Below are 26,310 nucleotides of genomic sequence, written 5' to 3'. Positions count from 1 at the left end.
AATGTTACCTTTGACAAGTTGTTGGAGACAGATAACAATGGAATAGTCTACAGGGATTTTTATTAATATAATATCCATTCGTGTATGTAAGAGTTGCCCACACATAAGCCTAGTTGAGGTGATAAAATTGGAGAAAAAGTTACTTTATGGATTTTGTTTTTGTCATGTAAAGGTTTTTGACCTTTTGTTTACTTCACTAGCAGACTGAGTAAAAGAATAATTAATTTTGCTTCATTGCTTTTTTCATTCTATGCTGTTATGTAGATTTACCAGCAGAGACCTAGGTCTCTGAATCTAGGTATATCTCAATTTACATAAGATTTATTACTTAAAATTTATATGCAAGTCAGAATATTAGAAATGAAATACTTTTAAATGATTAAATCTGCTTGTTAATGGAAGAAATGCTATAGTGAATCCTTTTGTTGAGCAAATAAAGCACCCAAATTGATACTACTGATAATTTTCATTTTTAATATACAGCTGAATTTGCCTAATGGTACAGCTATATGAAAGTTATAGTTAAGATGATAAACAGGTTTCTTTCTATCACCATTTGTTTAGAATAACAGATTATAGGCAAGCTGACTTATAGAAGGTGACCTTTTAAAGTAATTGTACCTGTTATATTTCGTTTAGCTTATATTTATTTCCCTTTTTCCTGTTTGAATTATTTAAATGATACAGTGAGGGCACAGTGAAAGAGATTTTGTGGAATGTCACATATTAGAAAATACAGCATCAAAACAGTTGGAGCAAATTTATTAAACTTAAACATTTTTTACTATTAAAATTTTTCGATATAAATTGTTCTAGAAGAAAAATTCCTCTCAAAATTCTCTCCATAAATGGTGTCTATGTCCTTAATAATTGTACAGATAAGAAACTTGTCTTTTTAATTTGTCTGGAACAGCTGTATATTACGTGAGTTGTACACAACGTGAATAACTTCAAAGTTTCTACACTTTTCATTTTTTTCTTGATTTCTGTTTTTAGTTTCTCTGAGTTTTAGGAAAGTTGGTGGCCATTGAAAACAAATTATTAGTACTAGCATTGAGTAGATCTTCTTGAATTATATTAAATTTACCACAGCATAAAATAGAAGGCATCCTAAAAACTGAAGGAGTAATAATCTATGAGGAAGTATATTCTTTGGTAATGAAATCTTATAGCTTTAAGATTTGGGAAAAATGTTATCAAATAACTGATTTTTATTTTATTGCACTTTCTTTATATATTTTACCTAAATGCATTTGAAGTGTAACAATCTAGATAAATAAAAGCTTTAAAAAAGAAATGTTTCTTGTTACTCTGTTGAGGACAACATTGATTGTTATATTAGTGATTCTCTACCAGTTAATTCACATTATGTGCTTGGGTGTCAAGAAACCTGCTTTTCCATAATGAAATGATGATATTAGTTTGTGGTCAGAATAATAGGTTTTATGTGATGTTTTTGAGATAATTTTCAGGTTTTTTGTAATTGCTATATTGAAAAGTAATAATGCCAGTGTTAACACAAAAGTTTGAGATTCTTTTTCTTTACATGTCCTACTGAATTGTCCTATTAAAAATTGAGGAATATTTGGAAAATAGTAGAATTTAGACTACTTCAAGGAGTAAGCAGAAAGCTAGAATGGAGGTATCTTTAACAGGAATCATAGACATGGAGATGTGGCTAAAATAGTACCTAATTTTTGTATTCTTTGTGTACATAGTACAGATACTTTAGTTTTGTTTTCTGAATCCTCAAAGCAGTGGGTCATGAGTTTGTGTCTGAAATAGGAAGATAAATTGAAAGATGGTGACTCTTCAGGTGCCCTGTTTTCTGAATTTTTAGGTTTTGTTGAATATCCAGATAGCTGACCTGAGTTACTTTATGAATAACCTCCCAGTTTTCTCAGCTTTATTGTTAATAGTGAAATGTTAAAATTAAATTTTCTTTCTTGAGATCAGCCTTCTAACTACTCTGATAATCTTGAATATTTGCTTTTACCTTACTTTGATCCTCTCAAAATTAACTCTTAATTGGTATCATAGGTAAATTTCCTGTGGACAGAATGACCTATCATTTACCAGTATAAGGACAGATGGAATCCTTAAAACTTTATTTCCACCTTGCAAACTTTATAATGTCTAAAATTTTAATAATTGAAATGAGTATAATGGAAAAAGTACAAAAACAGATTTGGTTTCATTTTGAAAATGACTTATTGCCTGGAGCCTGGCTGGCTCAGTCAGTGGAGCATGCAACACCCCACTTTGGGTGTAGGGATTACTTAAAAAACAAGTAAAAATTTAATTTAAAAAATGAAAATGACTTAATGCCTAAACATAAAATTTTATTGCTGCATTTAGTTTCCATTTAGCTCTGTCTCAGACATTTTTCTTTTTGCTGAAATAGCACTTGATATTATTCTGGAGAAAATATACACACACAGGTTTTGGTATTTAAAGCTTTCTTCTAGAGATGGCACTTTTCGGTATAGCTTTTTGTTTTTTTCTGGTAGGTGTAATTATTCCTCTTTTTCAACAGCTGCTTTGAAAATGACTACTTTTTATTTTTTCGCGTGCATTAGTATTCTCAAGTACTTTTTTCTCATTTGCAAATATAAATTTTCACCTTGGTAAGTATTTTGGTATGTAATGAAAATGCCCTTTGTCTTGAATAGGTTCTGCCAAAATGCAGATTTCCTTTTGCAGCTCTTGAGGTTTGCCCTTCCTCTCAATTCCTTATTTCCCCTCACATTGCATTCCCTTATCTGGCCACCACATACATATACTCTCCCTTCTTAGACCCCTTGGCTAGATAGTTCCTAAGAATCCTTCTTTCAGGTGTAACTTTTTTGAATCTGACTATCTGGATTGAGGCCAAGTGTAATTTCCACCTTTCTCTTGATGTTGTAGATAATGGCACTGAGCATAGGGCCTTTAATGACAGTGGCAGTAGAGCTTATGTGGGATTGTTTGACAGTAACAAGATAGTGTTTTCTCCCCTCCTAGTGAGGGGTTTCAGGAGATTGGCTGTACTAGGGAGGACAGAAGGAATTTTCTCTGGGTTTTGTTGTACATTACTACAGTCATAGAAATGGGAGTTGAAGGGGCATTGGCCCACCTTGCCTTGGGTCTAAGACTTAACCATTAGAGAGAAAGAGAGAGAAGGAGGAGTGGCAATTCTAGGGTGTCTGAGATACTTTGAGGAATTCCTGTCTTTCAGATCTAATTAAACCTCATACTGTGAGACTGACACTTGTGTTAGTGAGGGGCTCTGTAGGCAAGGATGATGCAAAATATGAAATAATCCAAAAATGATCTCTTTGGCTTTGAAACACTTTCATATGAACACACCTAAGCTGACATTACACTTCAGACAAAAAATAAAAGTACAGAAGCCTCCTTTGTAAGATCTCAATAATCCTAGCAAAGCATTTACTTAACAAGTGGGGTTAATCTATGACCAGCATGAGGTACCACCCCAGGCAGGGATGTTTTCTCACAGCTGCTGCTGCTGCCTTTTTTTTTTTTTTTTAATAAAGTTTATTTATTTTGATAGAAGGAGTAGGGGCAGAGAGAGAGAATCCCAAGCAAGTTTCGTGCTGTCAGCACAGAGCCAGATGAGGGGCTCAAACTCATGAACTGTGAGATTGTGACCTGAGCCAAAATCAAGAGTTGGACACACAACCAACTAAGCTACCCAAGAGCCCCTTTTCTCAAAGCTTCTTGCATGCAGGCTCTGTAGAGTAGAATTTACATGTAAAGATAAACAAAAAAAGTAGGGCAGGTGCTAATTATAGTGGAAAGATGGGGCAATGGACCCCATCTGCTGGTATGTCATCTTTAACTCTTACCATAACCCTGTGAAGAAATGAGTCCTACAGCTTAGTAGTAGCAGGCAGGACTTTGACCTATATGTTTGCTGCCAAAAATCTGTACTTCCTATGTTGCTCCCAGTCTTCTCTTGTATATTCCCAGTTTTCTCAACATTGAACAACTGTAATGTAATTCATTTCTGGTTCCACCTAACTAGGACTCAGATCTCTCATCTGTAAGACAAGAGTGGTAAATTATGTATTCCCTTACATAATTTTAAGATTCTGTGCTTTTGGTAGTGAAATTCTAAAAGAGGTTTGTCAGGGATAAACGCAGTAAAGGATGCTAGTTTTGTTTTGCCTTTTTGTTTGTTTCATAGTCTTTCAGTGACATTTAAAAGANCCTAAGCGAAAGTCGGACGCTTAACCGACTAAGCCACCCAGGCGCCCCTAAAAGAATATTTTTTAAAGAACATAATTGATTGAAAGAAAACTAATTCATAAAATCAAACACTTGATGACAGTAGTAGAGAAGGTTTAAGTTCCATAAAAGAGTAAACCACTATGTCAGAAATGTGTGATGACACCGATGCATCTGTATTTTATTATTTGAAAAGTTAGAACCTGTGTGTAGGTGAGGATATAATTGAGAGAGCACAAACCTATTTCTAGCATAAAATGGACAAATTAATGTTCTTAAAAAGTCAGTGGATTGCTTGATTTTTAATTTTTTGCCTTGCAATTGTAATGAGCAGCAAAATTTTCAAAATCTTGTAATCAGAGAAGGAAACAGCACTTTGATTAACCACAGGCCAATTAGTTATTAACTAATTGTGTTAGATTTACCTTTATAGAGATATGCTTCTAAGGATTGTAGAAAAACTAAGAAGTAATTATTATAAATTTGTGTTTTACGATTGTGACAGACATCAAGTTTAGCAGATGGGAGAATGTGTAGTTTGGCTAATCCTTAAATGTTGTAACATGGAATGTGCTTACATTAATGATTAATTTTTAAATTGGAAATGTTTCCATTTGTAACTTTACTTGAAGTGACTATTTTGATGCTTTTGAAAGTCAAAGTAATCTTAGTAGCAGTGTATTTGTTTTCGCAGTATAGATTAGTAATCAAGTGGGAGAGAGGACAGTATCTCCATGTTTATTCCGTCCTGTAATGAATTGTTTGAGTCAAATTGGAAGCATAGTTGCTGCTTCTCTTACTAATGTGCTGAATTTTCCTAGCTCCTCCTCAGTAGCTTTTGTTTCCTTTCTTTTAAAAGACAGATGAAATTACTACAGGATCTTACCTGTCTCTTAATTCTGCTGTGCAGCAAGAATCACTTTTAAAAGAATAGCACAAATTATCACTATCAGTTAGCTCATGTTCACTTAGTTCTTTCAAGTCCAAGCCTTGATGCTAACTAAGTGCTTTAAACCTACCTTATTTCATCTTGGTTTGCTAATGAGAAGTTTAAGATGACCTTGGAACACAAGATCCTTAATTATGGTTTCTTGTTGGAAGAAAGATGGAAAGGCAACCATTCCTTTAATTTATTAAAGTTTGTATAGTATTGACTTGTCATTGTTTTGGATATACTGGAAATGAGAAATGACACTGATAACTTACTTTAACTTTTAAGTGTAATTAAAATATGAAAATATTACTGTCTTTGTTTATGATGAATACTAAATTTAAGCTAAGCTATAAGGTGTGCTGTTTGGAAATATGGAAGATACAAGAATGAAGCCAGATAACAAGTTTATGCTTGTATTTCCTACTGATGAAGACTTTCAGACCAGTTATTTCCATGGGTAGGTGATGTTAACTCTGCATGTACATATACAACTCTACTCTTTGCATGATTCTACATGTAGGAGTGGTACAATTTTGACTTGACTGTTGACCTGATGCCTCAATTTGGTGGTTGTAGTGGGGAGGGATGTTAGAGCAAGAGGTTGTGAATGGTATTAGTGGTATAAATTTTAAAATCATTAATTTTTTTTTGCAAAACAACACTTAACTAAAGCCCTTTTTAAAATAGAACATTTGGTCAAATAGTCAATATTGTACTTGACCCTCATATCTTCTGCACCCAAGTATTTGGACATCACACAGTATCTTGATTCCATAATAATCATTTTGAACTCTGACGAGAACTCCGTATATAATAGAGCTTTCTTTTCTTTTTTAGAAAAGAAAAAGCATCAAACATGAGCTAATTTTTTGCTATTTGAGCTAAAATCCATTACCAACTGACACCAAGGCTACACTATTGAATTTTATGAACTTGATTTACCCTCTTGGGGGAATTGGAAATTATCGTTAAGTAATCAACTAAATTTGTCATGATCGTCAGAATTTCATATTGTGACATGTCTGTTCTTATACAGTGGCACTTAACAACTTGTTTGCTTTTATTTGGTCATTTTTATTTTAAAAATGTTGCTACGTAAGCCTTTGGTTTGGGACCTTTGCTTTAAGGGATAAATACCCCAAATGTGTTCCATGTTTTGTTCAGTCACAATTCACACAATGGATGTTTGTATTAAAACTAATCTTTCATTGTGTTCTATTTTAATGATTCATTGGCCTATGTATTCCTTCATAGTCAAGAGTTTCATACAATAGGTGTGTTGAATGTCAGACAGTCTTGATATTAAAAAATCTTTATGGAAATAAATAATTTGCCTGCACTTCATAAATAGCTCCTGGGGGGAGAAACTGCAGTCCTTTATTTCTGCTTTATTCTAAAATGGAGATAGTAGTAAGGGATGTATTTCATAATTGAATGAAAACTCTATTTTTGTTTTTTTGCTGTTAGAAAAAGGGTAGCATTAGCATTTTAAAGCATGTATCTATTATACAAGCATGATTATTGAGTTATTTTAGTATGAGTCACTGCAGTTTAATTACTTTGGAACTCAGCTGCCTTTTTCAGCTAGTTTAAGGGTGATTTGGAGGTAGAAGAGATCTTTTATTTTCCAGTTAGAACTTTAATATCTTCCCCTAAAATAACCCATAAGGTTGCATATCATTGCCTTGGAATGTGAACTGGTTGTCTTTCTCAGGGAAAAAGAAATTTTATTCCTAACAAGACATCCAAAGCAAAATTGTGATGGTGGATTTTGTGAATATTATCTTTTTGTAGAATGCTAGAAAATGCATAAGAACCTTGATATTTTTATTTTTTAAAGTTTATTTATTTTGAGAGAGCAAGAGAGAGAGAGAGCATAGTGGGAGAGGGAGAGAGAGAGAAGGAGAGAGAATCCCAAGCAGGCTCTCTTTCAACATGGAGCCCGACACGGGGCTCGATCCCACGAGATCCCATGAGCTGTGAGATCATGGCCTGAGCCAAAACCAAGAGTTGGATGCTTAATTGACTGAGCAACCCAGGCGCCCTGATCCCTGGTATTTTTAAAGGGCTTTATTGGACATAAAGAGCTCAAGTAGCGCTCTTAATGTTAACTTTATTTCTTTAGAATAGAAACATATGTATTTGATATTCTTCTTTGAATCTAATAATGACTTTTAAGTATTAGCTACTAAGAGAAAGAACTAGATTTATTCTCTTAAAAACTATAAATTGAGTTTTAATAGTTTGCATCAGTTTTTTTTTTCCTTAAAAAATCAGTTTTACTTTCTCCTGTGGAGTCTTCTCCTTTTTTATAATCTTTTGCTCTTTAGGAGTATGATGAGAATTCAGTGTAACTTTGTTCAGTACAGTCTTGTCTTCTGTTCTTCATAATAATGCTCCTTTTCTCCTTTTCAAATGTGTCCCCTCATCTTATAAGCTTGGGTTATCTTTTCTACTTCCACATCGTGTACAAAATATTGGATGTATAAAGTGCAGCTTTTCTGACCAGGTAGAGTAATAAGATAAAGGCAAATGGTGTTTAGAGGGCTCTTAGTTGCAGAAGTATTTTTCACCCCACAAGTTAGATACAAGTATACATTTTCTTTCCTCCCTAGATGGACCTCCAGTTGTAGCTCATTATGATATGTCTGACACCAGCTCTGACCCAGAAGTGGTAAATGTGGACAATTTATTGGCGGCTGCAGTAGTTCAAGAGCACAGTAATTCTGTAGGAGGCCAGGACACAGGAGCTACCTGGAGGACCAGCGGGCTTCTAGAGGAGCTGAATGCGGAGGCAGGTTGGTCTCCCTCCCCTTCCCCTTCTCTGATGGTGTACTGTGCATGTGTCCTGGCAGCTGTTTGCCTGGTAGCGGGCCCCGCCAAGGAGAGCAGGCCAGCTAGAGACATCTGGCATTAGATGATTGCGACTATCCAGGGTGCCCTTTATAACTGAAGAGGAGATGTGGGTAGCATGTCTGTCATTCATCTTTCCTAACCTCAAGGAAGCAAAAATGAGAATTAATTGTAAGCATAGGTAGATTTCAGTAGACCTATTTCTTGGGTTAAAAATGCTTAACATATGTTAAAAACCACCCAGATGACCTTCACGCTCACCCACCCTCCCCTTCCTTCTCTAGGGGTTTCTCTCATTTAATCTGTATAGCAGCCTTGTAGTTAGGAGAGGGAGCTGATTAAACTTGCCCCCGGGCTGTTCCTGTGCAGGGCTGCACTGTTTCTTCAGCTTCTAGCAGTGCCAGTGTCCCTGTCCATTCCGCTCCAGTAATTCTCATGTTTGTCTTTTCCAACACTTTTCTTTCAGTTTCTGCTTCTTGTATCTCGGGAAAATCTCTCTCCCTGTCTTGCATAATTTATCTGGGCTCTGTAATAATTATGAAGAGTGATTAAAAAAAAAAGATGAAAAAAAAAACATTGCATTACTTTTGAAAACCTTGCCCAGTGCCTCCAACTCTCCTGCAGTGTGTTCCTCAGTACTTGTTCAACATTCTTTCTCGTTTAAACCTTTTTCTTACTGTGCTAGTTCTTAAGTTTGAGAAAAGAGGGGAAGGAGATTGAGAGACTACTTTTGTAGTGTGTATTTTCTTTAGTGCTACAGAAGGATTATAGTTTTGTAGTTAAATTATAAATTGCCTTGGCTTTTATGAGCTAATCCTGTAAATCAGAACCTAAAAAATGTTTATGGCAAACGGGTTTTACAAAAATAATAATGGACTTAGAACTGTTTATACTGAAATTGTTAAGAAATAAAAAAGGAGACAGAACTCCACAGATCATTGTCCTTAATTCTTCCTTTCATATCTTCCATATCTTTGATTGGAACAAAATAGAAATCTCTTGTTGAACTTCGGATTAATTTATTGCGACTAATTTTGGAGCAGGACCTAGATTTAGTTTTAAACATGTTTAGACTGCTATCTATTTGACCTTGACCTTGGATAAGATGTTTTTCCTCTGGACCTCAGTTTTTATATCTATAAAGACTTGTTTTGCCCAACAAGGATCTGTTAAGGATTTATTAATATGTATAAATACTTTTAAGAATTAAGCAGTAATATTTTATATCAAAGGACAGTCAGTAGTTTGACCATATGTGTTTCTAAGTTACATAATTTGTTCTGTACACTGGAGAATTTATCTTCATTTTTTTTTTTTTTTAAATGTTTTATTTATTTCTAGGAGAGAGAGAGACAGCGTGAACAGGGGAGGGTCAGAGAGAGAGGGAGTCACAGACTGAAACAGGCTCCAGGCTCTGAGCTGGCAGTCAGCACAGAGCCCGACGCGGGGCTCGAACCCACGAACCGCGAGATCATGACCTAAGCGAAAGTCGGACGCTTAACCGACTAAGCCACCCAGGCGCCCCGAATTTATCTTCATTTTTATCCGTTGACAAATGATCCATTCTATTTCAGTTTTATTCCCCTGTTTCTTAGTCTTTACATTAAAATGTAGACCACTATATGTATAGTAAATTCTTGGAGAAAACATCAAAATTTAATTTTTGTTTTTTATGGAGAGAGGTTTTTTTTTTGAGGGTTTCTCAAATCTTCATTTATTTATTCATTTATTTTTTACAAATAGTTTATTGTCAAATTAGTTTCCACATAACACCCAGTGCTCATCCCCACGAGTGCCCTCCTCCATGCCCATCCCCCCCCGCCCTCTTTTATGGAGAGTTTTAATACTAGTTTAAACCACATGGAATTGTTAATACTTGACTTTTTGACCTGTAACAAACCCAGCAGTTTCAGATACTTCAACCTAATAATGCAGGCTGTGGAGTCTTAAAGTATCCTTAAAGTTACCAGCATTGGGGATAGCATCACATTTTAAGATTCAAGTAATTGTTAGCTTGGTTATTTAAAACATCACTAGCCTTTGTGTACTTATTTTTTTTTTATTTTTTAAAAATTTCTGTAACACAAAAAAATGGTTTTTTTTAAGTTTATTTATTTATTTTGAGAGAGTGTGTGTGTGCACGTGGGCAGGGGAGAGGCAGAGAGAGAGAGCACTGTCAGCATGGAGCTCAATATGGGGCTTGAACTCAGAAACCGTGAGATCATGACCTGTGCTGAAATCAAGAGTTGGATACTTAAGCTTAACCACTTAACCTCTTAACTAACTGAGCCACCCGGGCACCCCTCAGTCATAAAAAATGTTAAGAGTATATCACTCAGGTACTTACCACCATTCTTAAGAAATGAAATGTGACAGGGATGCCTGAGTGGCTTAGTTGGTTAAGTGCCGGACTTCAGCCCAGGTCATGATCTCAAAGTTTGAGCTCCACGTCGGGCTCTGTGCTGACAGCTCAGAACCTGGAGCCTGCTTCAGATTCTGTGTTTCCCCCTCTCTCTGCCCTGCCTCTGCCGCTGCCGCCTCCGCTGCTGCTGCTGCTGCTGCTGCTGCTGCTGCTGCTGCTGCTGCTTCTCTCTCAAAAATAAATAAACATAAAAAAAAAGAAATGTGACAAAAATATATGAGGAGGGAAACACCCATGTCTTCAACTCTGTTCCCTCTTTCTTTTCCCTCTCCACTCCAAAGCTGTCCTGAATTTAGTATTTGATGTTGGCATTTCTGTGTATTTCTTTATATTTTTACTGCATTTGTTATGTATCTATAAACAGGCATGTTTTAATATTAATTGGTGTTATATAGAAGGTAACCATTTGTAACTTTTTTTAAACATTTTGAGTTTTGTTCTTGTTGATTAGTATGGCTCTAGTTCATTCATTTTTCACTATTTAGTATTCGCTGTATGAATATATCACAGTTGACTTACCCATTTTCTTTTTGGACATTTAGGGTGCTATTCCAAGAGATGCTAACGATTAACATTTCTTGTATGCCTCTTGATACATGTATGTGATAAATTTCTCTAGGGTATAATATGTAGAGAACACATGTGTGTATTGGGCCATAAATTGTGTGTAGATTTTTGTGTATCATAAGACATGGTCATCACTGTTCAACAGATCCTTATGACATTTTCTTATGAAAATGTGTTGGCTCATGAAAGTCTTTTTTTTCTAAATTTGACAATGCAGGTATGTGAGTAATAAAGAAAATTTAATAATATTCTCTAGTCTTGATATAATTGTCATAGTAGGAACTCATCTTGCAGATTTTGTTTTGTTTTTTTTTTCATCTTGCAGATTTTGAATATACTTACAGTGCCACACCAAAATGTTAACAGAATTTATGCTTGCTTGCCAATTTTATAGTTTTGAAATTTGAACTGTTAGCATCAATGAGATGTCATTCTTGTGGTTTTAGTTTAAGATAAATATTCTGATGGTTGATCTGAGTTGCCCTACTGTCCCTCCCACCAAAATAAAAGCCCAGTCACTGAACTGATTATTCAGAGGGTACTTAGTAGCAGGATCTCAGACCAGGTCTGCAGCCCCACTCTGTTGAGGATCCTGTAAGTAATCATTGGAGATAAGAGTAGCTTGCCTCCTTTTCCAAGCAATTAGATGATGTTCTTGTATGCAAGAGTTTTTACTCTTTAGTTTTAGTTTTAAGCAAGGAAAAGATTTGAAATTAGGAGAGCCACTGGTCAACAAAAGACCTAAACTTTCCATTTCGACTTTTGCCATGTGTTTTCTTTTTTCTTGGTTGATGCTGGCATCAGACAGTGTAGTAGGTGGCAACTTGCTGCCAGCAAACATCCTGGTTTGGACCAGCAGTCACTCGCATACTATGTGAACGCAGATAAAGGACAGTTGTTTTCCCTATCTGCGGCACTGGGCTACAATTAGTATGCACTCCAAAATGTTATTGTTTCCACTAGGTAAAATAATATATATAATGTACTTAGTACAGAATACAGTACATAGGCCCTCAGGAATGCTAGCGAGCATTATGTTAATGTATTTATGCTGAAGTAGGCTGAGTAAGGAAGGAGGTGACTAATGGACCTAATCCATGAATTTCTAATTTACTGTCCTACCCTGCAGTGAGTTGCTCCGGCTACAAGAATGTCCTATACTTGACCTGAGTGAAAAAATTACCTAGGGTGCTAATAAAAATTCAGAATCCTAGATTTCTTCCTGAAGATTCTGTAAGTAGATCTGGTATGGGGTCTGGAAAACCTGTTTTTAATAATCACCCCCAGGTAACTCGTGCATTGGACATGGTTAGGAAACTGTATCAGTGGATCTTAAAATGGCTTAATTTTTATGTATTGCTAGTTATAGCTTACTGTAAATGTAAATGTGGATGAATCTAAGACCAGCAGAAGTCTGAAGTACTCTTGATGTGCAAGGCTTGTAATTATGGTAAACTAAATTTATTTAGAATGCCCCCCTGCCCTCCAAGAAATTATAACTAATATAGAAATGATAATTGTTTCCCATCGACCTTCTTGTCAAGAAGGTAGGCTATGAGTATGTTCCCATCCCTAAAATAGGGATGATAGTCTTGATTTGTGCATAATACTAGTTGTAGTGCAGAGAAACGAAGAAACAAATCTTGTTTTCTGTTCTTAGGGCAGGGCTTTTTATAGTTAGGCCAGGATGGGCATGTTTCTATTACTAGCACTTTAAAGTCAATGTATCAGTCGTGTGAAGGGGATAAATTTGGTCAGGTACTGCTTGTTTTTACCTGTTTAGTATGGACTATAGAAGATTTTACATTTCTGACTTTTTCTTCCCATACTTAAAAAAAAATTTTTTTTTTCATTTTATTTGTTTTAGAGAGAGAGTGAAGGAATGCAAGTTTGGGGAGGGGCCAAGGGAGAGAGAGAATCCTAAGCAGGATCCACGTTCAGCACAAAGCCTTACACGGGGCTTGATCTCACAACTCTGGGATCATGACCTGAGCCGAAATCTAGAGTCAGATGCTCATCTGACTGAGCCAACCAGGTGTCCTTCATCCCCTACTTTTTAAAGGTTTTTTTAGCGTTTTTTTTTTTTTTGTTTGTTTGTTTTAATTTATTTCTGAGAGTCAGACAGAGACAGTGTAAGCAGGGGAGGGTCAGAGAGAGAGAGGGAGATACAGAATCTGAAACAGGCTCCAGGCTCTGTGCTAGCTGGCAGCACAGAGCCCACCGCGGGGCTCGAACCCATGAACTGTGAGATCGTGACCTGAGCTGAAGTCGGATGCTTAACCCACTGAACCACCCAGGCACCCCTAAAGATTTTTTTAAACATTCTTACTGAAAAAACTAAATATAAGGTAATGATTTACTACTTGCTATAAAGCTAAGCGAATAGCGACTTGAGATATTAGCCTTTTTATACCTAATATGCCATTGTCATCCAATATGTAATAATTTCCTTTAATGTGCTGCATATCAGCTTAGGACCAGTTCTTACCCAGTAGATTTGTGATTTAAAAAGCAACTACCTTGGGGTGCCTTGGTGGCTCAGTTGGTTGAGCATCTGATTCTTGATTTTGGCTCACTCAGGTCATGATCCTAGGGTCATTCAAGCCCCTTGTTGGGCTCAGTGCTGAGCCTGGAGGTTCCTTAAGATAGATTCTCTCTCTCTCTCTCTCTCTCTNTCCCCCCTCCCCCTCCCCTCCTGCCCTGCTTGTGCGTGCACGCTTTCTCTAAAAAATAAAAGTAAAAACATGATTTGTCTTTAAAAAATGTAGCTATATTATTTCTTTTGAAGACAAAAAAAATGTTTGTCATGATGATTTAGTTACTACTTTTTCATGCTGTTTCTTTCTGACTTGTGTGTTGAAAACTGGGAGGACAAAAATTTAGAATTTTCTCACAGAGTACATGAAGTTATCTTTCCAAAGAGTCGCGCAGGCAAAGAGCTACACAGAGACAGCCAACCACCCCAATAGTTAAATATAAGTCCTATGATTTATTTTCACTTTAATATGGTAATTGTGGTATTTACACTTTTTCTATAGGGCTTATGCTTGCCCTGAAGTAGGAAAGATTATTGCCATTGACAGAATTTGAGAACCCCATAGCATCTTTGAGAGTCACTTTTATGTATGTATGGTTTAGCCATTTCTCTGTTGTTGGAGTCCTGTGAGGTCACTGGTTGGAGGGGTGACAGTGGAGGACGGCCCAGGGGCGGGAGAATGGAGCTCTGCACAGGAGCTCCTGCAGGAATGTGTGACACACTGAAGAGTGTTACACTGAGAGAAAAGGACGAATGTCCTGGCTCTGAAATAGATAGAAGAGGGGATGTATTCCTGGCTGTTGGAGAAAGCCTTGGTGTCTCTTGTAGAGCATGACGTCCCATAGACTCGGTGGCATCTCAGCTGACTTGTTATCTGAGTGGCACATTTTATCTAATGGCTCTGACAGAAAATGTGGCACAACACTCACACCACATTGACCAAGAAATTTGTATTTAGTCCCCATCATTTACTTCAGTGTCCCTTTATTTTATTTGATACTGATTTTTAGACTAAGCAGTAAAGATACTGGCTATAGAGACCCTGGTTTTAAGTGGTCAATTTAAGAATATCACACAAGTTCTGTAAATGCCAGCAAGGTTGGATTACAATTTTTATGGCCCATATTGCACTGCCAAAATGATTTGAACTGCTCTAATATAAAGGCAGTATGTTAATTACTAGTTTCTGGATCCATAATGAATGAATAAAGTTAGAAGAATTTTAAAATATTGGTGATAGTTACCTTGTTTTTCTTAAGATATTGTTATAAAATTGTGAGCAAAAGTAGCATGGTAATTTTCATTTCTTCTCCTTTCTTTAAAAAAAGAAAGGCAGAGTAATGATATTTCTAGGTCTAAAATGAGGTGCTGTAGGTGATAGGGTCATAATGAGGGACCTGATCAGTGAAGACTGATTATTTAGAAATATTGATGACTGAGGCAGAACATTTCACAAGTTGGAATCATCATTTAGAATTGCAGGCTACCCTCAGATTAAAGAAAATAATTTTAAAAATTAGAACTGTGGAGATAGAACCGGGCACAGAGGTACTAAGAACTAATTCTGTCATATTGTCGTGTTTTCTTAATGACCGTTGAAAAGATTCGAGTAATCAAATATAACTATATTTTAGTTATAATAATAACTATAATTTAGTTATAGCAACCATGACTCCTACAATCTGCTTTTTTAGTTTGGTTTAATTCAGTTATCTTGTTTGTTTTCAGGATGGTTAGGGCTGAGCCCCTTGCTGGGAGTCTCCCGCAGGGGGTTATAAGTGCCTCTTAGGGCTCAGCTCCTTAGAGAGTAGGCATGGACAATTTTGGGCTGGTTGTCCACAGAAATAATCAGCACACATAGAAGAATAAGGAGACATAAACTGGAGAGAGACAGACAGACAGACAAAGTGAGGTGCCAGTAATGTTTCACTGGATGAGTGAAACTGTCCTCGGGTTGGTATTTGACAGTCAAGGGAAGTACCCTGGGAGATGGGGGCAGCTGGCGTTGGTACATGAGGATGGTCGGCAGGATTTGTCAGTGATTCTGGTCCTGAAACTCAGGTGTAGGAGCAGCTTCAGAGGACTGCGGGGTAGGTGGCATTTTCAGGAGAGTCCAGTTTCCACAGGGAGAGGTGAGAAGAAAAGGTCAGTGCTGTTTTCCATGGAGCTGGCATTCCAGAAGGCGGTGGAAAAGTTGTAGGAAGGTAAATAGTGGGTGGCTGGATGGAACAAAGGAGAGTAGCCGTGGAGTGAGGACCAGACCCAGACCGGAGGGCAGTGGGTGGGTCCCAGAGGCTCGTGTTTGTGGGATGGAATTACGGTGTTTATTTCTCCTAACCACTGCTTTTGCTCCTGTTCTTGCTTTCGCCTTCTCCTTGTCTCCGGGGGCTCTTCCGTCCTCTCATGCTGTTCCTTCTTGCACTGCTCTTCTGCCCGCAGCCGGCCCTGTGCCAGCCCCCTGCTGGCTCCACTTCTCCTCCACTCTCGTGTGTTCAAGCCTAGCACTGCTTTACCAGCTCCCCAGCTTTCCCGTCGTACCCAGCTGGCAAAGTCTAATCCCTGGATGCACACTTGGAGCCTGTGTCACACTGCTTAGTGTAGCTGGGAGAAAATCACATAGCTGCAGAGTTGAGGGCTGAGTTTAACTTCCTCATCCGCAGCCTCAACCTGGGTCTCCGTGCTGCCCAGCAGATCCTGTCTTTGCTTAGGCAGTGTGATTCCTTCACTTTTCTGACCCCGCACCCTGCTACCCTACCCATACCTGTGCTCTGCACATACATGGCCTTCCCTCATTCTTCACAGATGAAGATTGCCTCAGCCTTCTGCCGTCACATGTCTTTGTTCTCTGCCTCCCCCACCTCCCCACCCCCAATTTGGCCAGGTCTCTCCCATCTTTTAAAGTTATTCATACGCACACATTCCCCTTTCTCAAACCCATTTTTTTCCTTTCTCAGTACTATGCTATTGCATTTTCCTTCATAGCATAACTATTTTAAATATGTCTGTTCTACCTGACTTTCCATTATTGTTTAGCTTGCTTTGCTACATTGGCTTTAGCTCTATCAGTCTTGAGGCCTTTCTTGCCAAGGTCATGGTCATCTTAACTGCTGAGTCTAGTAGACTCTACATAGTTCCTCTTCTCATTGAATCTTTCTGTTGGGCACTGATAAGTACTTCTTCCTAGAAATGCTCATTCCATGGTATACTGGCTTCGTATTTTAAGGTTTTCTTACTACCTCTCACTTAACCTGGTGAGCTCCCCTTCGTCTACCCACCCTTAATTATTGATGTTCATCAGCGTTGTTCTAGGCCCCCTTCATTCCTCTCGTTAACCTTTACCTACTCAGCTGTTGCCGAGGACTCTATTTCCTCCGTAGACCTCTGACCTGAGCTTTAGAACAGTACCTCCAGCTGCCCTGTGGACATCTCAGAAGCATGTCCTCGGCATGTCCTTACAAGCAGCCATCCTCAGCTGTTCATTGGTGCCCCGAAGGGCACTGTTACTCTGTCTGGTTACCTGAATCAGAAACCTGGCCATCAATGTTTACTTCGATTTGCCCACTGTTACCAACCCTCTGTATATACACACACGCAGACTATTCCCCATTTTGTTTCTTTCCTAGTTCTGCCATAGTCCTTTCTCACCCAGGAAACTACAGCAGTCTGACTGATTTTCTTGCCTCTAATATTCCCTGCCCTGATACTAGTTCCATTTCTACACACCAAAAAGCAATTTTTAAAAATGGAAAACCAGATCAGGTCACTGCTTAAATTCTTTAGCAGTTTCCTACTTTTCAAGGTCACGTTCCAGACTCCTTACTATGATCTGAACTCTGTTGACTTTGCCAGCCTTGTTCCCCATTACTGTTTTTACTATGTTACCTCACATCTCACTGAACTTTTATACTCTAAAGGACAACATAGTGTTCCTCATTGCTACTTCATCTCACCTGTGCCTACTCTTTCCTGAGAGCTCAGTGTCTTTGATTATTCTCAGGTCTGGGAAATTTTCCTTTTCTGTGTCTTTATTTTTTATTTTTTAAAAAAATGTTTATTTTGAGAGAGGGTGGGGGGGAGGATGAGCAGGGGTGGAGTAGAGAAAGAGGGAAAGAGAATCCCAGGCAGACTTCATGCTGTTGGTGCAGAGCCTGATGCTATGCTCAAACCCATGAACTGAGATCGTGACCTGCGCCAAAATCAAGAGCCAGACACTTAACCGACTGAGCCACCCGGGAACCCTCTCCCTTTTCTATATCTTTAAAGGTACTCTTTACCTCTCTAGCTGAGCAATTTTTTCCTTTTTCTTTTTTTTAACTTTTTTTTGGTTGATTAATTTATTTTGAGAGTGAACGTGAGCAGGGGAGGGGCAGAGAGAGAGAGAGAATCCTAAGTAGGCTGTGTACTGTCAGCATGGAGCCTGATGCAGGGCTCAAACTCACAAACCATGAAATCATGACCTGAAGTGAAATCAAGAGCTGGACACTTAACTGACTAAGCCATCCCGCTTTTTTCTTTGAGAGAGAGAGGAAGCGTGTGAGCTGCAGAGGGAGAGAATCTCGGGCTCCATGCTCGGTGTGGAACCTGAAGCAGGGTTCGATTCCATGACCCTGGGATCATGACCTGAGCCAAAATCAAGAGTTGGAGATTGAAGCAACTGAGCCAGGCCCCCCAGCAATTTTCAAGCCATAGTAAAATGTACTGCTTTTTCTAATCCCAGAGTATATTGTGAGCTCCTTGAGGGTAGGCACTACACTTCCTGTCCTTGTTCTCTAGCATTCGAAGCACCTGCCTAGTGCATAGCATGTCATAAACAAGTATTTATTTTAGGAACAAATAGAAGAACCAAATTGTTATAGTTGCACAAAACAAGGCTGCTCAAAAGATTGAATATGGACAAATTGAAGGTTTGAAAAAAGATACTATCAATTTGTATTCCTTTCTAGAAGTGTAGTAGGAACAGTGTGTATGATAGTTCAATTTTTTTTTTTAATTTTTATGCTTTTTATTTATTTCTGAGAGAGGAAGAGAGAGGCAGTATGAGCAGGGGAGGGTCAGAGAGAGAGGGAGATACAGAATCTGAAGCAGGCTCCAGGCTCTGAGCTGGTAGTCAGCACAGGGCCTGACGCGGGGCTTGAACCCACGAACCGTGAGATCATGACCTGAGCCGAAGTCGGACGCTTAACCGACTGAGCCACCCAGGTGCCCTGCTAGTTCTAACTCCAACACTGAACTAGAAATTAGACAAAAGACTTGGCCACAAACAAGATACTGGCATCAGAGCAAGAATCTTGAGTTTACCAAATCAAGATTTAACCATACTTCATTTAAATACCCACCCCACATTTAACAAAACTGACCTTTATCTGGTAAATGCCATCTTTCATTTGCTTGTGAGGCTCAAAGATATTTACCCACTGCCAATATTTAGAATTCTATTTAGGCTATTCTTTAATACAGAAAGTTTAACAAGCCCTTGCAGACTGTAATATAATCTCAATTACCTGTTGTATGTGGAAGCCATTTTAAGCTTTTTAGTCTTTTTTCTCATATGCAGTGTTCAATTAAAGAAAAAAGTAAAAGTAATATTAAAGAATTGTAAAAAAGACCCACAGTCATATTCAAGCTTGATTGGTTTTTACAACTTTTACCCAGCACCAAAATGTTTTTATAGTGTTATATGTGACACTTTCTGTGTTATGCATATATTTCCCCAAGTTTCTACATAGACTGTAGTCACTATCTTTGGACCTCATAACATTTCGCTTATTTAAAGTTTTTTCCCTTAGGTTAAATTCTCAGAGATGGGATTACAGACAGGGTCAGAGGGTATAAAAATTGTAAGGCGTTTGCTTTGTGACTGTGTATCATTTTCTAAGAGGGTTATACTAAAAGTTCACAGGAGTATGAAAAGTACAGGGTTTCTCAGTGAACTTGAAGCATTGGAATTAATGATGTGAAGGGGTAATAGAGGGGGAAGGGAGAGTTGTGTGGTTAAAATCTTACTGATACTGGCTTAGTTTATATGAGGTGTCACCAAAGATTTTTTTTTTAATGGAGAAACAGTATTGTATCAGATGATAATATATTTAAATAAAAATACCCTTTAAAGAGTAATTGAAAATGTGTGCCTGTTGCAACTTGATTTATTTCATGTTAACTCCTAGATATTCTATTTCATAAAGGTTAGAACATTTTAGAGCTGGGTACATAAGCTGAATTGTTTTAACCCTTGTTAGAATTGTTTATATAGCTGTGTACTTTGATGTTATGCTCTTAGACTTTATTGAGAGTTCTGTGAAGTTTTCTGTGAGTTGGGCGAATGTTTTATTCCACCATGAAATAGATGCTTTGTGAAGTCCCTTGTGAAAAAGTTCTTACATGCCCCGGTGCCACAAATTGTTGTGCTTTTCCAGAATATGTGCTTTTTTTCTAATAACTGTCAGCAACGTACAGGTTATGTTTCAGTTGCTCAGAACAGAAATTGTGATCTGCCTCTAGCCTTTTCTTTTAGATGTGGTTTGGGGTCAGATTTTGTCAACTCTACTTTCCTTTTGAGAAAAACTATTAAGATTGTTTAAAATGGAAAGAAATTTGTTAAATCCTTCATAAAACATTTTAGTATAAATATGATATTAATGAGTACCTCTGTTATTTATTCCATTTATGCCTTTGAACTTTGTTGGTTTAGAATTTTGCTCTCTTAAAATTTACTGAGGGGCGGTGGTGGTGCCTGGCTGGCTTAGTCAGAAGAGTTGCAATTACTGATCTCAAGGTCATGAGTTCAAGACGCACGATAGTTGTGGAACCTACTCAAAAATGAATGAATGAATGAATGAATGAATGAATGAATGAAATTTACCGGTAAGTAGAGAACCTTATTGCTTTCTAGGTGGTGACAAACCTATTATATAGGCCATTTATTTATTTTTAATTTTTTAATTTTTAAAAAAAATTAATTTCTGAGAGACACAGTGTGAGCAGGGGAAGGTCAGAGAGAGAAGGAGACCTAGAATCTGAAGCAGGCTCCAGTTTCTGAGCTAGCTGTCTGCACAGAGCCCGACACTGGGCTCCAACCCACACACTGTGAGATCATGACCTCAGCCGAAGTCGGACTCCCAACCAACTGAGCCACCCAGGTGCCCCTATACAGGCCATTTAAAAGGAGACTAGAGTTGAATGCAAAAGGCATTGTGGAATAAAATATAAGAGTATTATCACAGTTTATATATACCTATTTACTAAAGTACTCAAAGTTTTTTTTTCTCTCCTAATGAATAGAGAGTGAGAGACTTGATGGTTTCACTCTGCCAAGCTCTCATACGGCAGTTCTCTTTCTGTGGTTAACCTGGATGGGAAATCTGTCAATGAGTTTTTCGTGCTGATTGTAAGAAGTCAGACTGTAGTGCTTATTTTACCCCCCTTCTCTCTCAGGTCATTTGGATCCAGGATTCCTAGCAAGTGACAAGACATCGGCTGGCAATGCACCACTCAATGAAGAAATTAATATTGCCTCTTCAGATAGTGAAGTGGAGATTGTGGGAGTTCAGGAACATGCAAGGTAGGACGTTCACTGGAGCATTCTGACATTTTACATGTGAATTTGATTTTAACCAGAAACAAAGTAAGAAGAAAATGGTAGTCCTCGTGGCATGGCTGTCATGAATGGTGGGAGCTGTCTCTTGGCTTCCTTTGACTTAAAAAATGCTTTTTGATTAAACATGATAATGAGCTTGAGAATGTGTTGCATCTTATATCAAGAACATCTCAAACATATGCATGTGAAATAGAACTGATGTTTTCCTCTTATTTTTAGCAAATATCTAGATAGCTTGACAGATTTTTCTCTTATGGCATAAGTATCATCCTGCTTATTATCTTTTATGGCATAAGTATTATCCTACATTTACCCCCTGTCATTCATATTTTCTTGCCTTGCACTTTATCTTGAAGTATATTGGGAGCAAACAACTGGGAAATATACATCTGACATCATATCTCTATTACTTGTTTCCTAAAGCACCTCTTGTCATTCATTAAAACCTGCAAGTTACTTTGGTCTGTTCCTAACATAGTATATTTCTAGTGATGTTCATGTGACTCAGGCAGTCCTGTTTTTAGGATTAAAAGCCACAAGACATCAAATTTGTCTAGTGTTGTAAAAATAACTTGAAGTTTGTCATTGTTTAAGATAGGGATGAGCAAACTCGTCTGTTGCCTGTTTTTATATGGACCTTTTGCTAAGACTAGTTTACATTTTTAAATGGTTGGGGGGGGTGGAATCAAAAAAAGAATGATGTTTTATGACTTGTGAAAATTTTATGAAATTCACTTAAATACAACATATTTATCCGTAAATAAAATTTTATTGGGATGGAGCCATGCTTGTTCATTTACATACTGTTTGTGGCTGCTGTTGCATTCCAGTGGCAGAGTTGAGAAGAAGTTTCAACAGACACCTGATAGCCCTCAAAGCCTAAGGTAATTACTGTCTAGCCCTATGTAGAGAAACATTTACTGACTCTTGCTTTAAGATAATGTTCCTAAGAATTGGTTATAGTCCTCTCAGAGGTATTCCTGAGGAACATTTAACACACACACGCACTTGTATCGAAAACAAAAATTTAGACTTTGGAAAATTTGTATTCTATATAGCAAACAACTTTTCTGTAAGAGTTAAGTTGTGATTTCCCTAAGTAGGCATGTAAAACAATATCTACATTACCTGTTTCTTAGATCTGACTTTACTCTTTGGTTAGAAAGGTAAGAAAACATTCACCAGCATTTCTTCTGTCATGTAGATATATAAAAGGCGAACTTAGGAGTAGAGAGCACAGGCAAAATACACATGCGTATATAAATCGAAGGTACATTTGTCTTAGAACTGAGTCTACTTTCTTTTTTTTTTTTTTTATTTTTTTTTTAATGTTTTATTTATTTGTAGGAGAGAGAGAGAGAGAGACAGCGTGAGCAAGGGAGGGTCAGAGAGAGAGGGAGTCACAGACTGAAACAGGCTCCAGGCTCTGAGCTGGCAGTCAGCACAGAGCCCGACGCGGGGCTCGAACCCACGAACTGCGAGATCATGACCTAAGCGAAAGTCGGACGCTTAACCGACTGAGCCACCCAGGCGCCTCGAACTGAGTCTACTTTCTGAGAGCATTTTTCAGGTCATACCTGTTGGGACTTTAAGGATGTAAAGTTATGTCATAGTTTAGCATGTCTTCTCCCCAAAAGTGGCCAGTTCACTTTATCAGAAGTAAGCACTTCATCCTCTGTCCTGTGTTGATGCCAGAAGTATGCCTGCATAGCTGCTTCCTTTTTTCTTTCCTGTGTTTAATGATTATTTCCCCCATTCTGGTGGGAAAGAATTTTCATTCTTCTGTCTTTGCTTAATCTCATCCTTTTTTTTTCTGCCTTAATCACGAACTTTTTCCTGTTCTCTTTTTTTTTTATTTATTCCCTTAATGCTGACTTACCTCTAGATGAAAGGGCATAGACCTTCTGACTTTTTCCCTTTACTTCAGCATGTGTCTGCCATTATTTATTTCACCATGTTCTTTACAATGAAAAAGACATGAGTATCCTTTTAATCCCTACTATAAATCTCACCTTGCCTATTAACAGATTGATATAGGTAAATTATCGTCAGTTGTGCACATTATCCATTCACCATCTTCCTCACGAGTTACATTTCAAATTTTAATTCATTGTTGGTCCTGTGTTCCTACTGAAGTAACAAAGAATAGGTAATAACCTGTGTTGCTTACCTAATCTCTTTCTCGAAACATGTTACTTGGCCCAGTTCTCTATTAACTTATACTGAGTCTCACTTCTTTACTGTTTACTTGTGCCTACAAATGTTACAGAGTGAGCCACCCTTCTTCTTGGCTTCTTTGTTCAACTTTTCTTCCATCATGAACTCTTTAGCTTTTTTTTTTCTACCAATATTTTTGGTATCTGGAGTTAAAATTATCATTATATTTCTCTTAAAACTCAGAAATTTAAATTTTAAGTTCCTACCCACTCCCAACACACACACACACACACACTCACACACTCACACACACACACAATCTCTAGTACACCCTTCTCTATACTTATTAGGTCTTTTATCCAGATTGCCATTTTACTCTATAGGTATGTTTGTTCCACTCTTGAACTAAGTGGCTGACTACATTTTAAATAACATACTGTATGTAACATTACTTTCAAGGACATTTTCCTTACAAACCCTGAAGCATAAAGATGTGTTTTATTCTGATACTTCTGTTTGAATCCTGTGGAAATATGGTCTTAGAGGTGACACATTTATTATGAAATGTCACTGGTGGTTAATGCTGCCCATACAATAGAATGTTGTGTTGAGAAGTTTCGTTGAAGTACTTTGAACTGACCCTTTTGTCATCCCGAGAGGGTCTTTTATTTTGGTCTTCAGGTCTAGGACTGAGCAGAGTCTCACTGGTTCTTCTTTGTCTTTCTGAACATTTTTCCAGCACTTTCTTTAGAGGAAGCATGATAATCTTTCAAATAATTGAGATTAAAAGCTGAGGAGCAGGTGGGGGGAGAAGTTTTCTTGTTGGTTACTTCAGAGTTACCCTTTTGGCTGCCTGTATCTCATCTGGAATTTATTTCTTTTACAGGTCTAGGGTTGCAGTTATGAAGTATTGATGGGCTTCTGGCAGGGTTATCGCTTGGAAAAAGGTTTTAGGTTTTGATCCACATCTTTTTGTTCTAATTTGATTTGCATGCATAGATGTTTTGTTTGGATTTAGTTGTCCTGTTCTCATTTCTTCTTCTTTTTTTTTTTTTCCTCATTTCTTCTTTTGATAGTCTACCTTGTTGTGGGCTGAGAGTTTAAAAAACTCAGAATTGGTTCTTGAGCTTTTCTCTTTAGGAATGCTCTGACTTACATTGCATTGCCATTTTTCCATACTGGAAACATTTTGTTTGACATTGCGCTCAGTAATTTTAGTTACAATGGGTCTTTTTTTTTTTTAAACAGTTTTTCTTTTCTTGCGTGTTAATATCTTTACCTGCTCTTTTAATTTAGATTTGATATGTTCCATTAGCTTCTCTGTTTCTTCTACTCACAGACTAGAAAGCATGCCTTCTGAACTAATGGTTTGAATGCATCTTTTATGACTGCCTTGTTATTGTTGTAATTAACTCCTGATGTTACCTAAATGTTATCATTTCGAGGGGTTAACTTTTGGACAGTCCAGTTTCACAAGATGTTCTTTGCCAATGAGGTAGAGACTTTTCCAGCATCTCTGGCTCCTCTGTGCCCACTTAATTCTGTCAGAACTTTTAATTTATGGCCCTCATGACAATATTTTTCTTTTTCCTTTTGCCTTTTCTTCTACCAGCCTCATTGGTAATTGCCCTAGGAAGATGAACGTATACAGTGCAGATCTTTCTGTTAAGGAACTCTTAGAACAGTTTCTCTGGTACCTGTCCTCTGAGGCTTTTGGCAATAATCAGATCCTTACCTCATTAATTGTAGTCTTTGGTCCTGTGGTCATTTGTCTTAATGTTGGTTCATCCCTCAACAGAAGAGTTGATGCTAGAAGCATTTTGCATGGAAGACTGATTGCTTCCTAGAACCAATTGCAAACATTAACCCTAAAAAAAGCAAAGGAGGCAGACAGGCATTTCTCTGAAGCTATGAAGATTCACTTCATCTTTAGCTAGGAAAAATAAGTAGGAATGTTATCTAAGAGGTCACATTCAGGCTCTGTAAATGAGAGCAAAAATGATTAATATTTAATGTTGTTTTGTTAGGATAGTCAATTAACTGTTTTAAAGCCGACCATCAGAGCCTGCCCTATTTCTTGTTTTTTTCTTTTCCACTGTGAAGTCCCTCCGCTATTGGTTTCAGTGTATGAAGAACAGGAAATTTTTCTATCAAAACTTATTGTTTATGAAGTAGGTTTTTTTGGGTGGAAGTAAGTCCTAAGCATTTTCTTGGATATAAGACTCAAAATATGACTCTAGATTATGTTTTATGTGTATTGTCAATGATATGCAGATTAAATGCTTTGTGAAAACAAAGCCTATATCTGCATTAGATATTGATTAGATCAATTAAAAAAAAAAAAAAAAAACAACAAACATCTGAGTATGGGGCTTCTGGGTGGCTCAGTAGGTTAAGCGTTCGACGTTTGATTTCAGCCCAGGTCATCATCTCACAGTTCATGGGATTGGGCTCTGTGCTGATAGTGTAGATGTTGCTTGGGATTCTCTCTCTCTTCCCTTCTGTCTGCCCCTCTCCCACTTGCTTGCTTTCTCAAAATAAGTAAGTAAACAAACAAACTTTAAAAAAAAGCTGAGCATCTTTCTACTCCATGTCTTTCATCATACAGATAAAGGGTATGTGTTAATACGTGAAACTGTATATTTTATGTGCGTGGACTTAACAAAATTTTGAGCCTCTCGCTTCTGTTTCTATAGGATATCTCTGTAGGGCTTATAACAATTTTTCTGATGCTTTTTATTCTGAAACTTTTCTCTTTCTATCTGGTATAAGTTGATCTATGAAGTACACACGATCTTATAAAATGTTTCTCCAGCACTCTTTGTTTACTAGCATGAGTCCTTTTGCTCTGTATTTAAAAAGGAAATGTGTTAAAGTCTTGTTCTGGCCTCATCCATCTCTTAGCTACCATTTTATTTAAGATGATTGAGGTCATTAAATCACGAAAATATTTTTGAGTTCTTTCATTGACTTTAACACACTTAGAAAAGCCATACATGTATGCTTTAGTTTTTACA

At 37.5% G+C, this 26,310-nt stretch overlaps 1 protein-coding gene and 1 long non-coding RNA gene across 5 annotated transcripts in view; one reads left to right on the top strand and one right to left on the bottom strand.

Annotated features, from left to right (window-relative positions):
* The window catches only part of LOC144242624 (uncharacterized), a 75,981-nt gene that overhangs the window by 18,984 nt on the left and 30,687 nt on the right, over window positions 1-26,310 (bottom strand). The window lies entirely within an intron of this gene.
* ARK2N (arkadia (RNF111) N-terminal like PKA signaling regulator 2N) overlaps window positions 1-26,310 on the top strand; it is a 58,603-nt gene that overhangs the window by 25,787 nt on the left and 6,506 nt on the right. The window contains exons 3-5 of one of the 4 annotated variants that reach the window (XM_077777607.1): window positions 7,780-7,962; window positions 20,974-21,100; window positions 21,967-22,020. In XM_077777607.1, the coding sequence (XP_077633733.1) occupies window positions 7,780-7,962; window positions 20,974-21,100; window positions 21,967-22,020 (364 nt within the window). The remainder of the gene's footprint in view (window positions 1-7,779; window positions 7,963-20,973; window positions 21,101-21,966; window positions 22,021-26,310) is intronic. The other 3 variants (XM_077777609.1, XM_077777608.1, XM_077777610.1) reach the window with 3 other exon arrangements.

This window comes from Crocuta crocuta, unplaced genomic scaffold (assembly GCF_008692635.1).
Source record: "Crocuta crocuta isolate KB4526 unplaced genomic scaffold, BGI_CrCroc_1.0 scaffold36, whole genome shotgun sequence".
NCBI lineage: Eukaryota > Metazoa > Chordata > Mammalia > Carnivora > Hyaenidae > Crocuta > Crocuta crocuta.
Note: the sequence above shows the minus strand (reverse complement) of the source record. Positions and strands in the feature narration are given on the sequence as shown.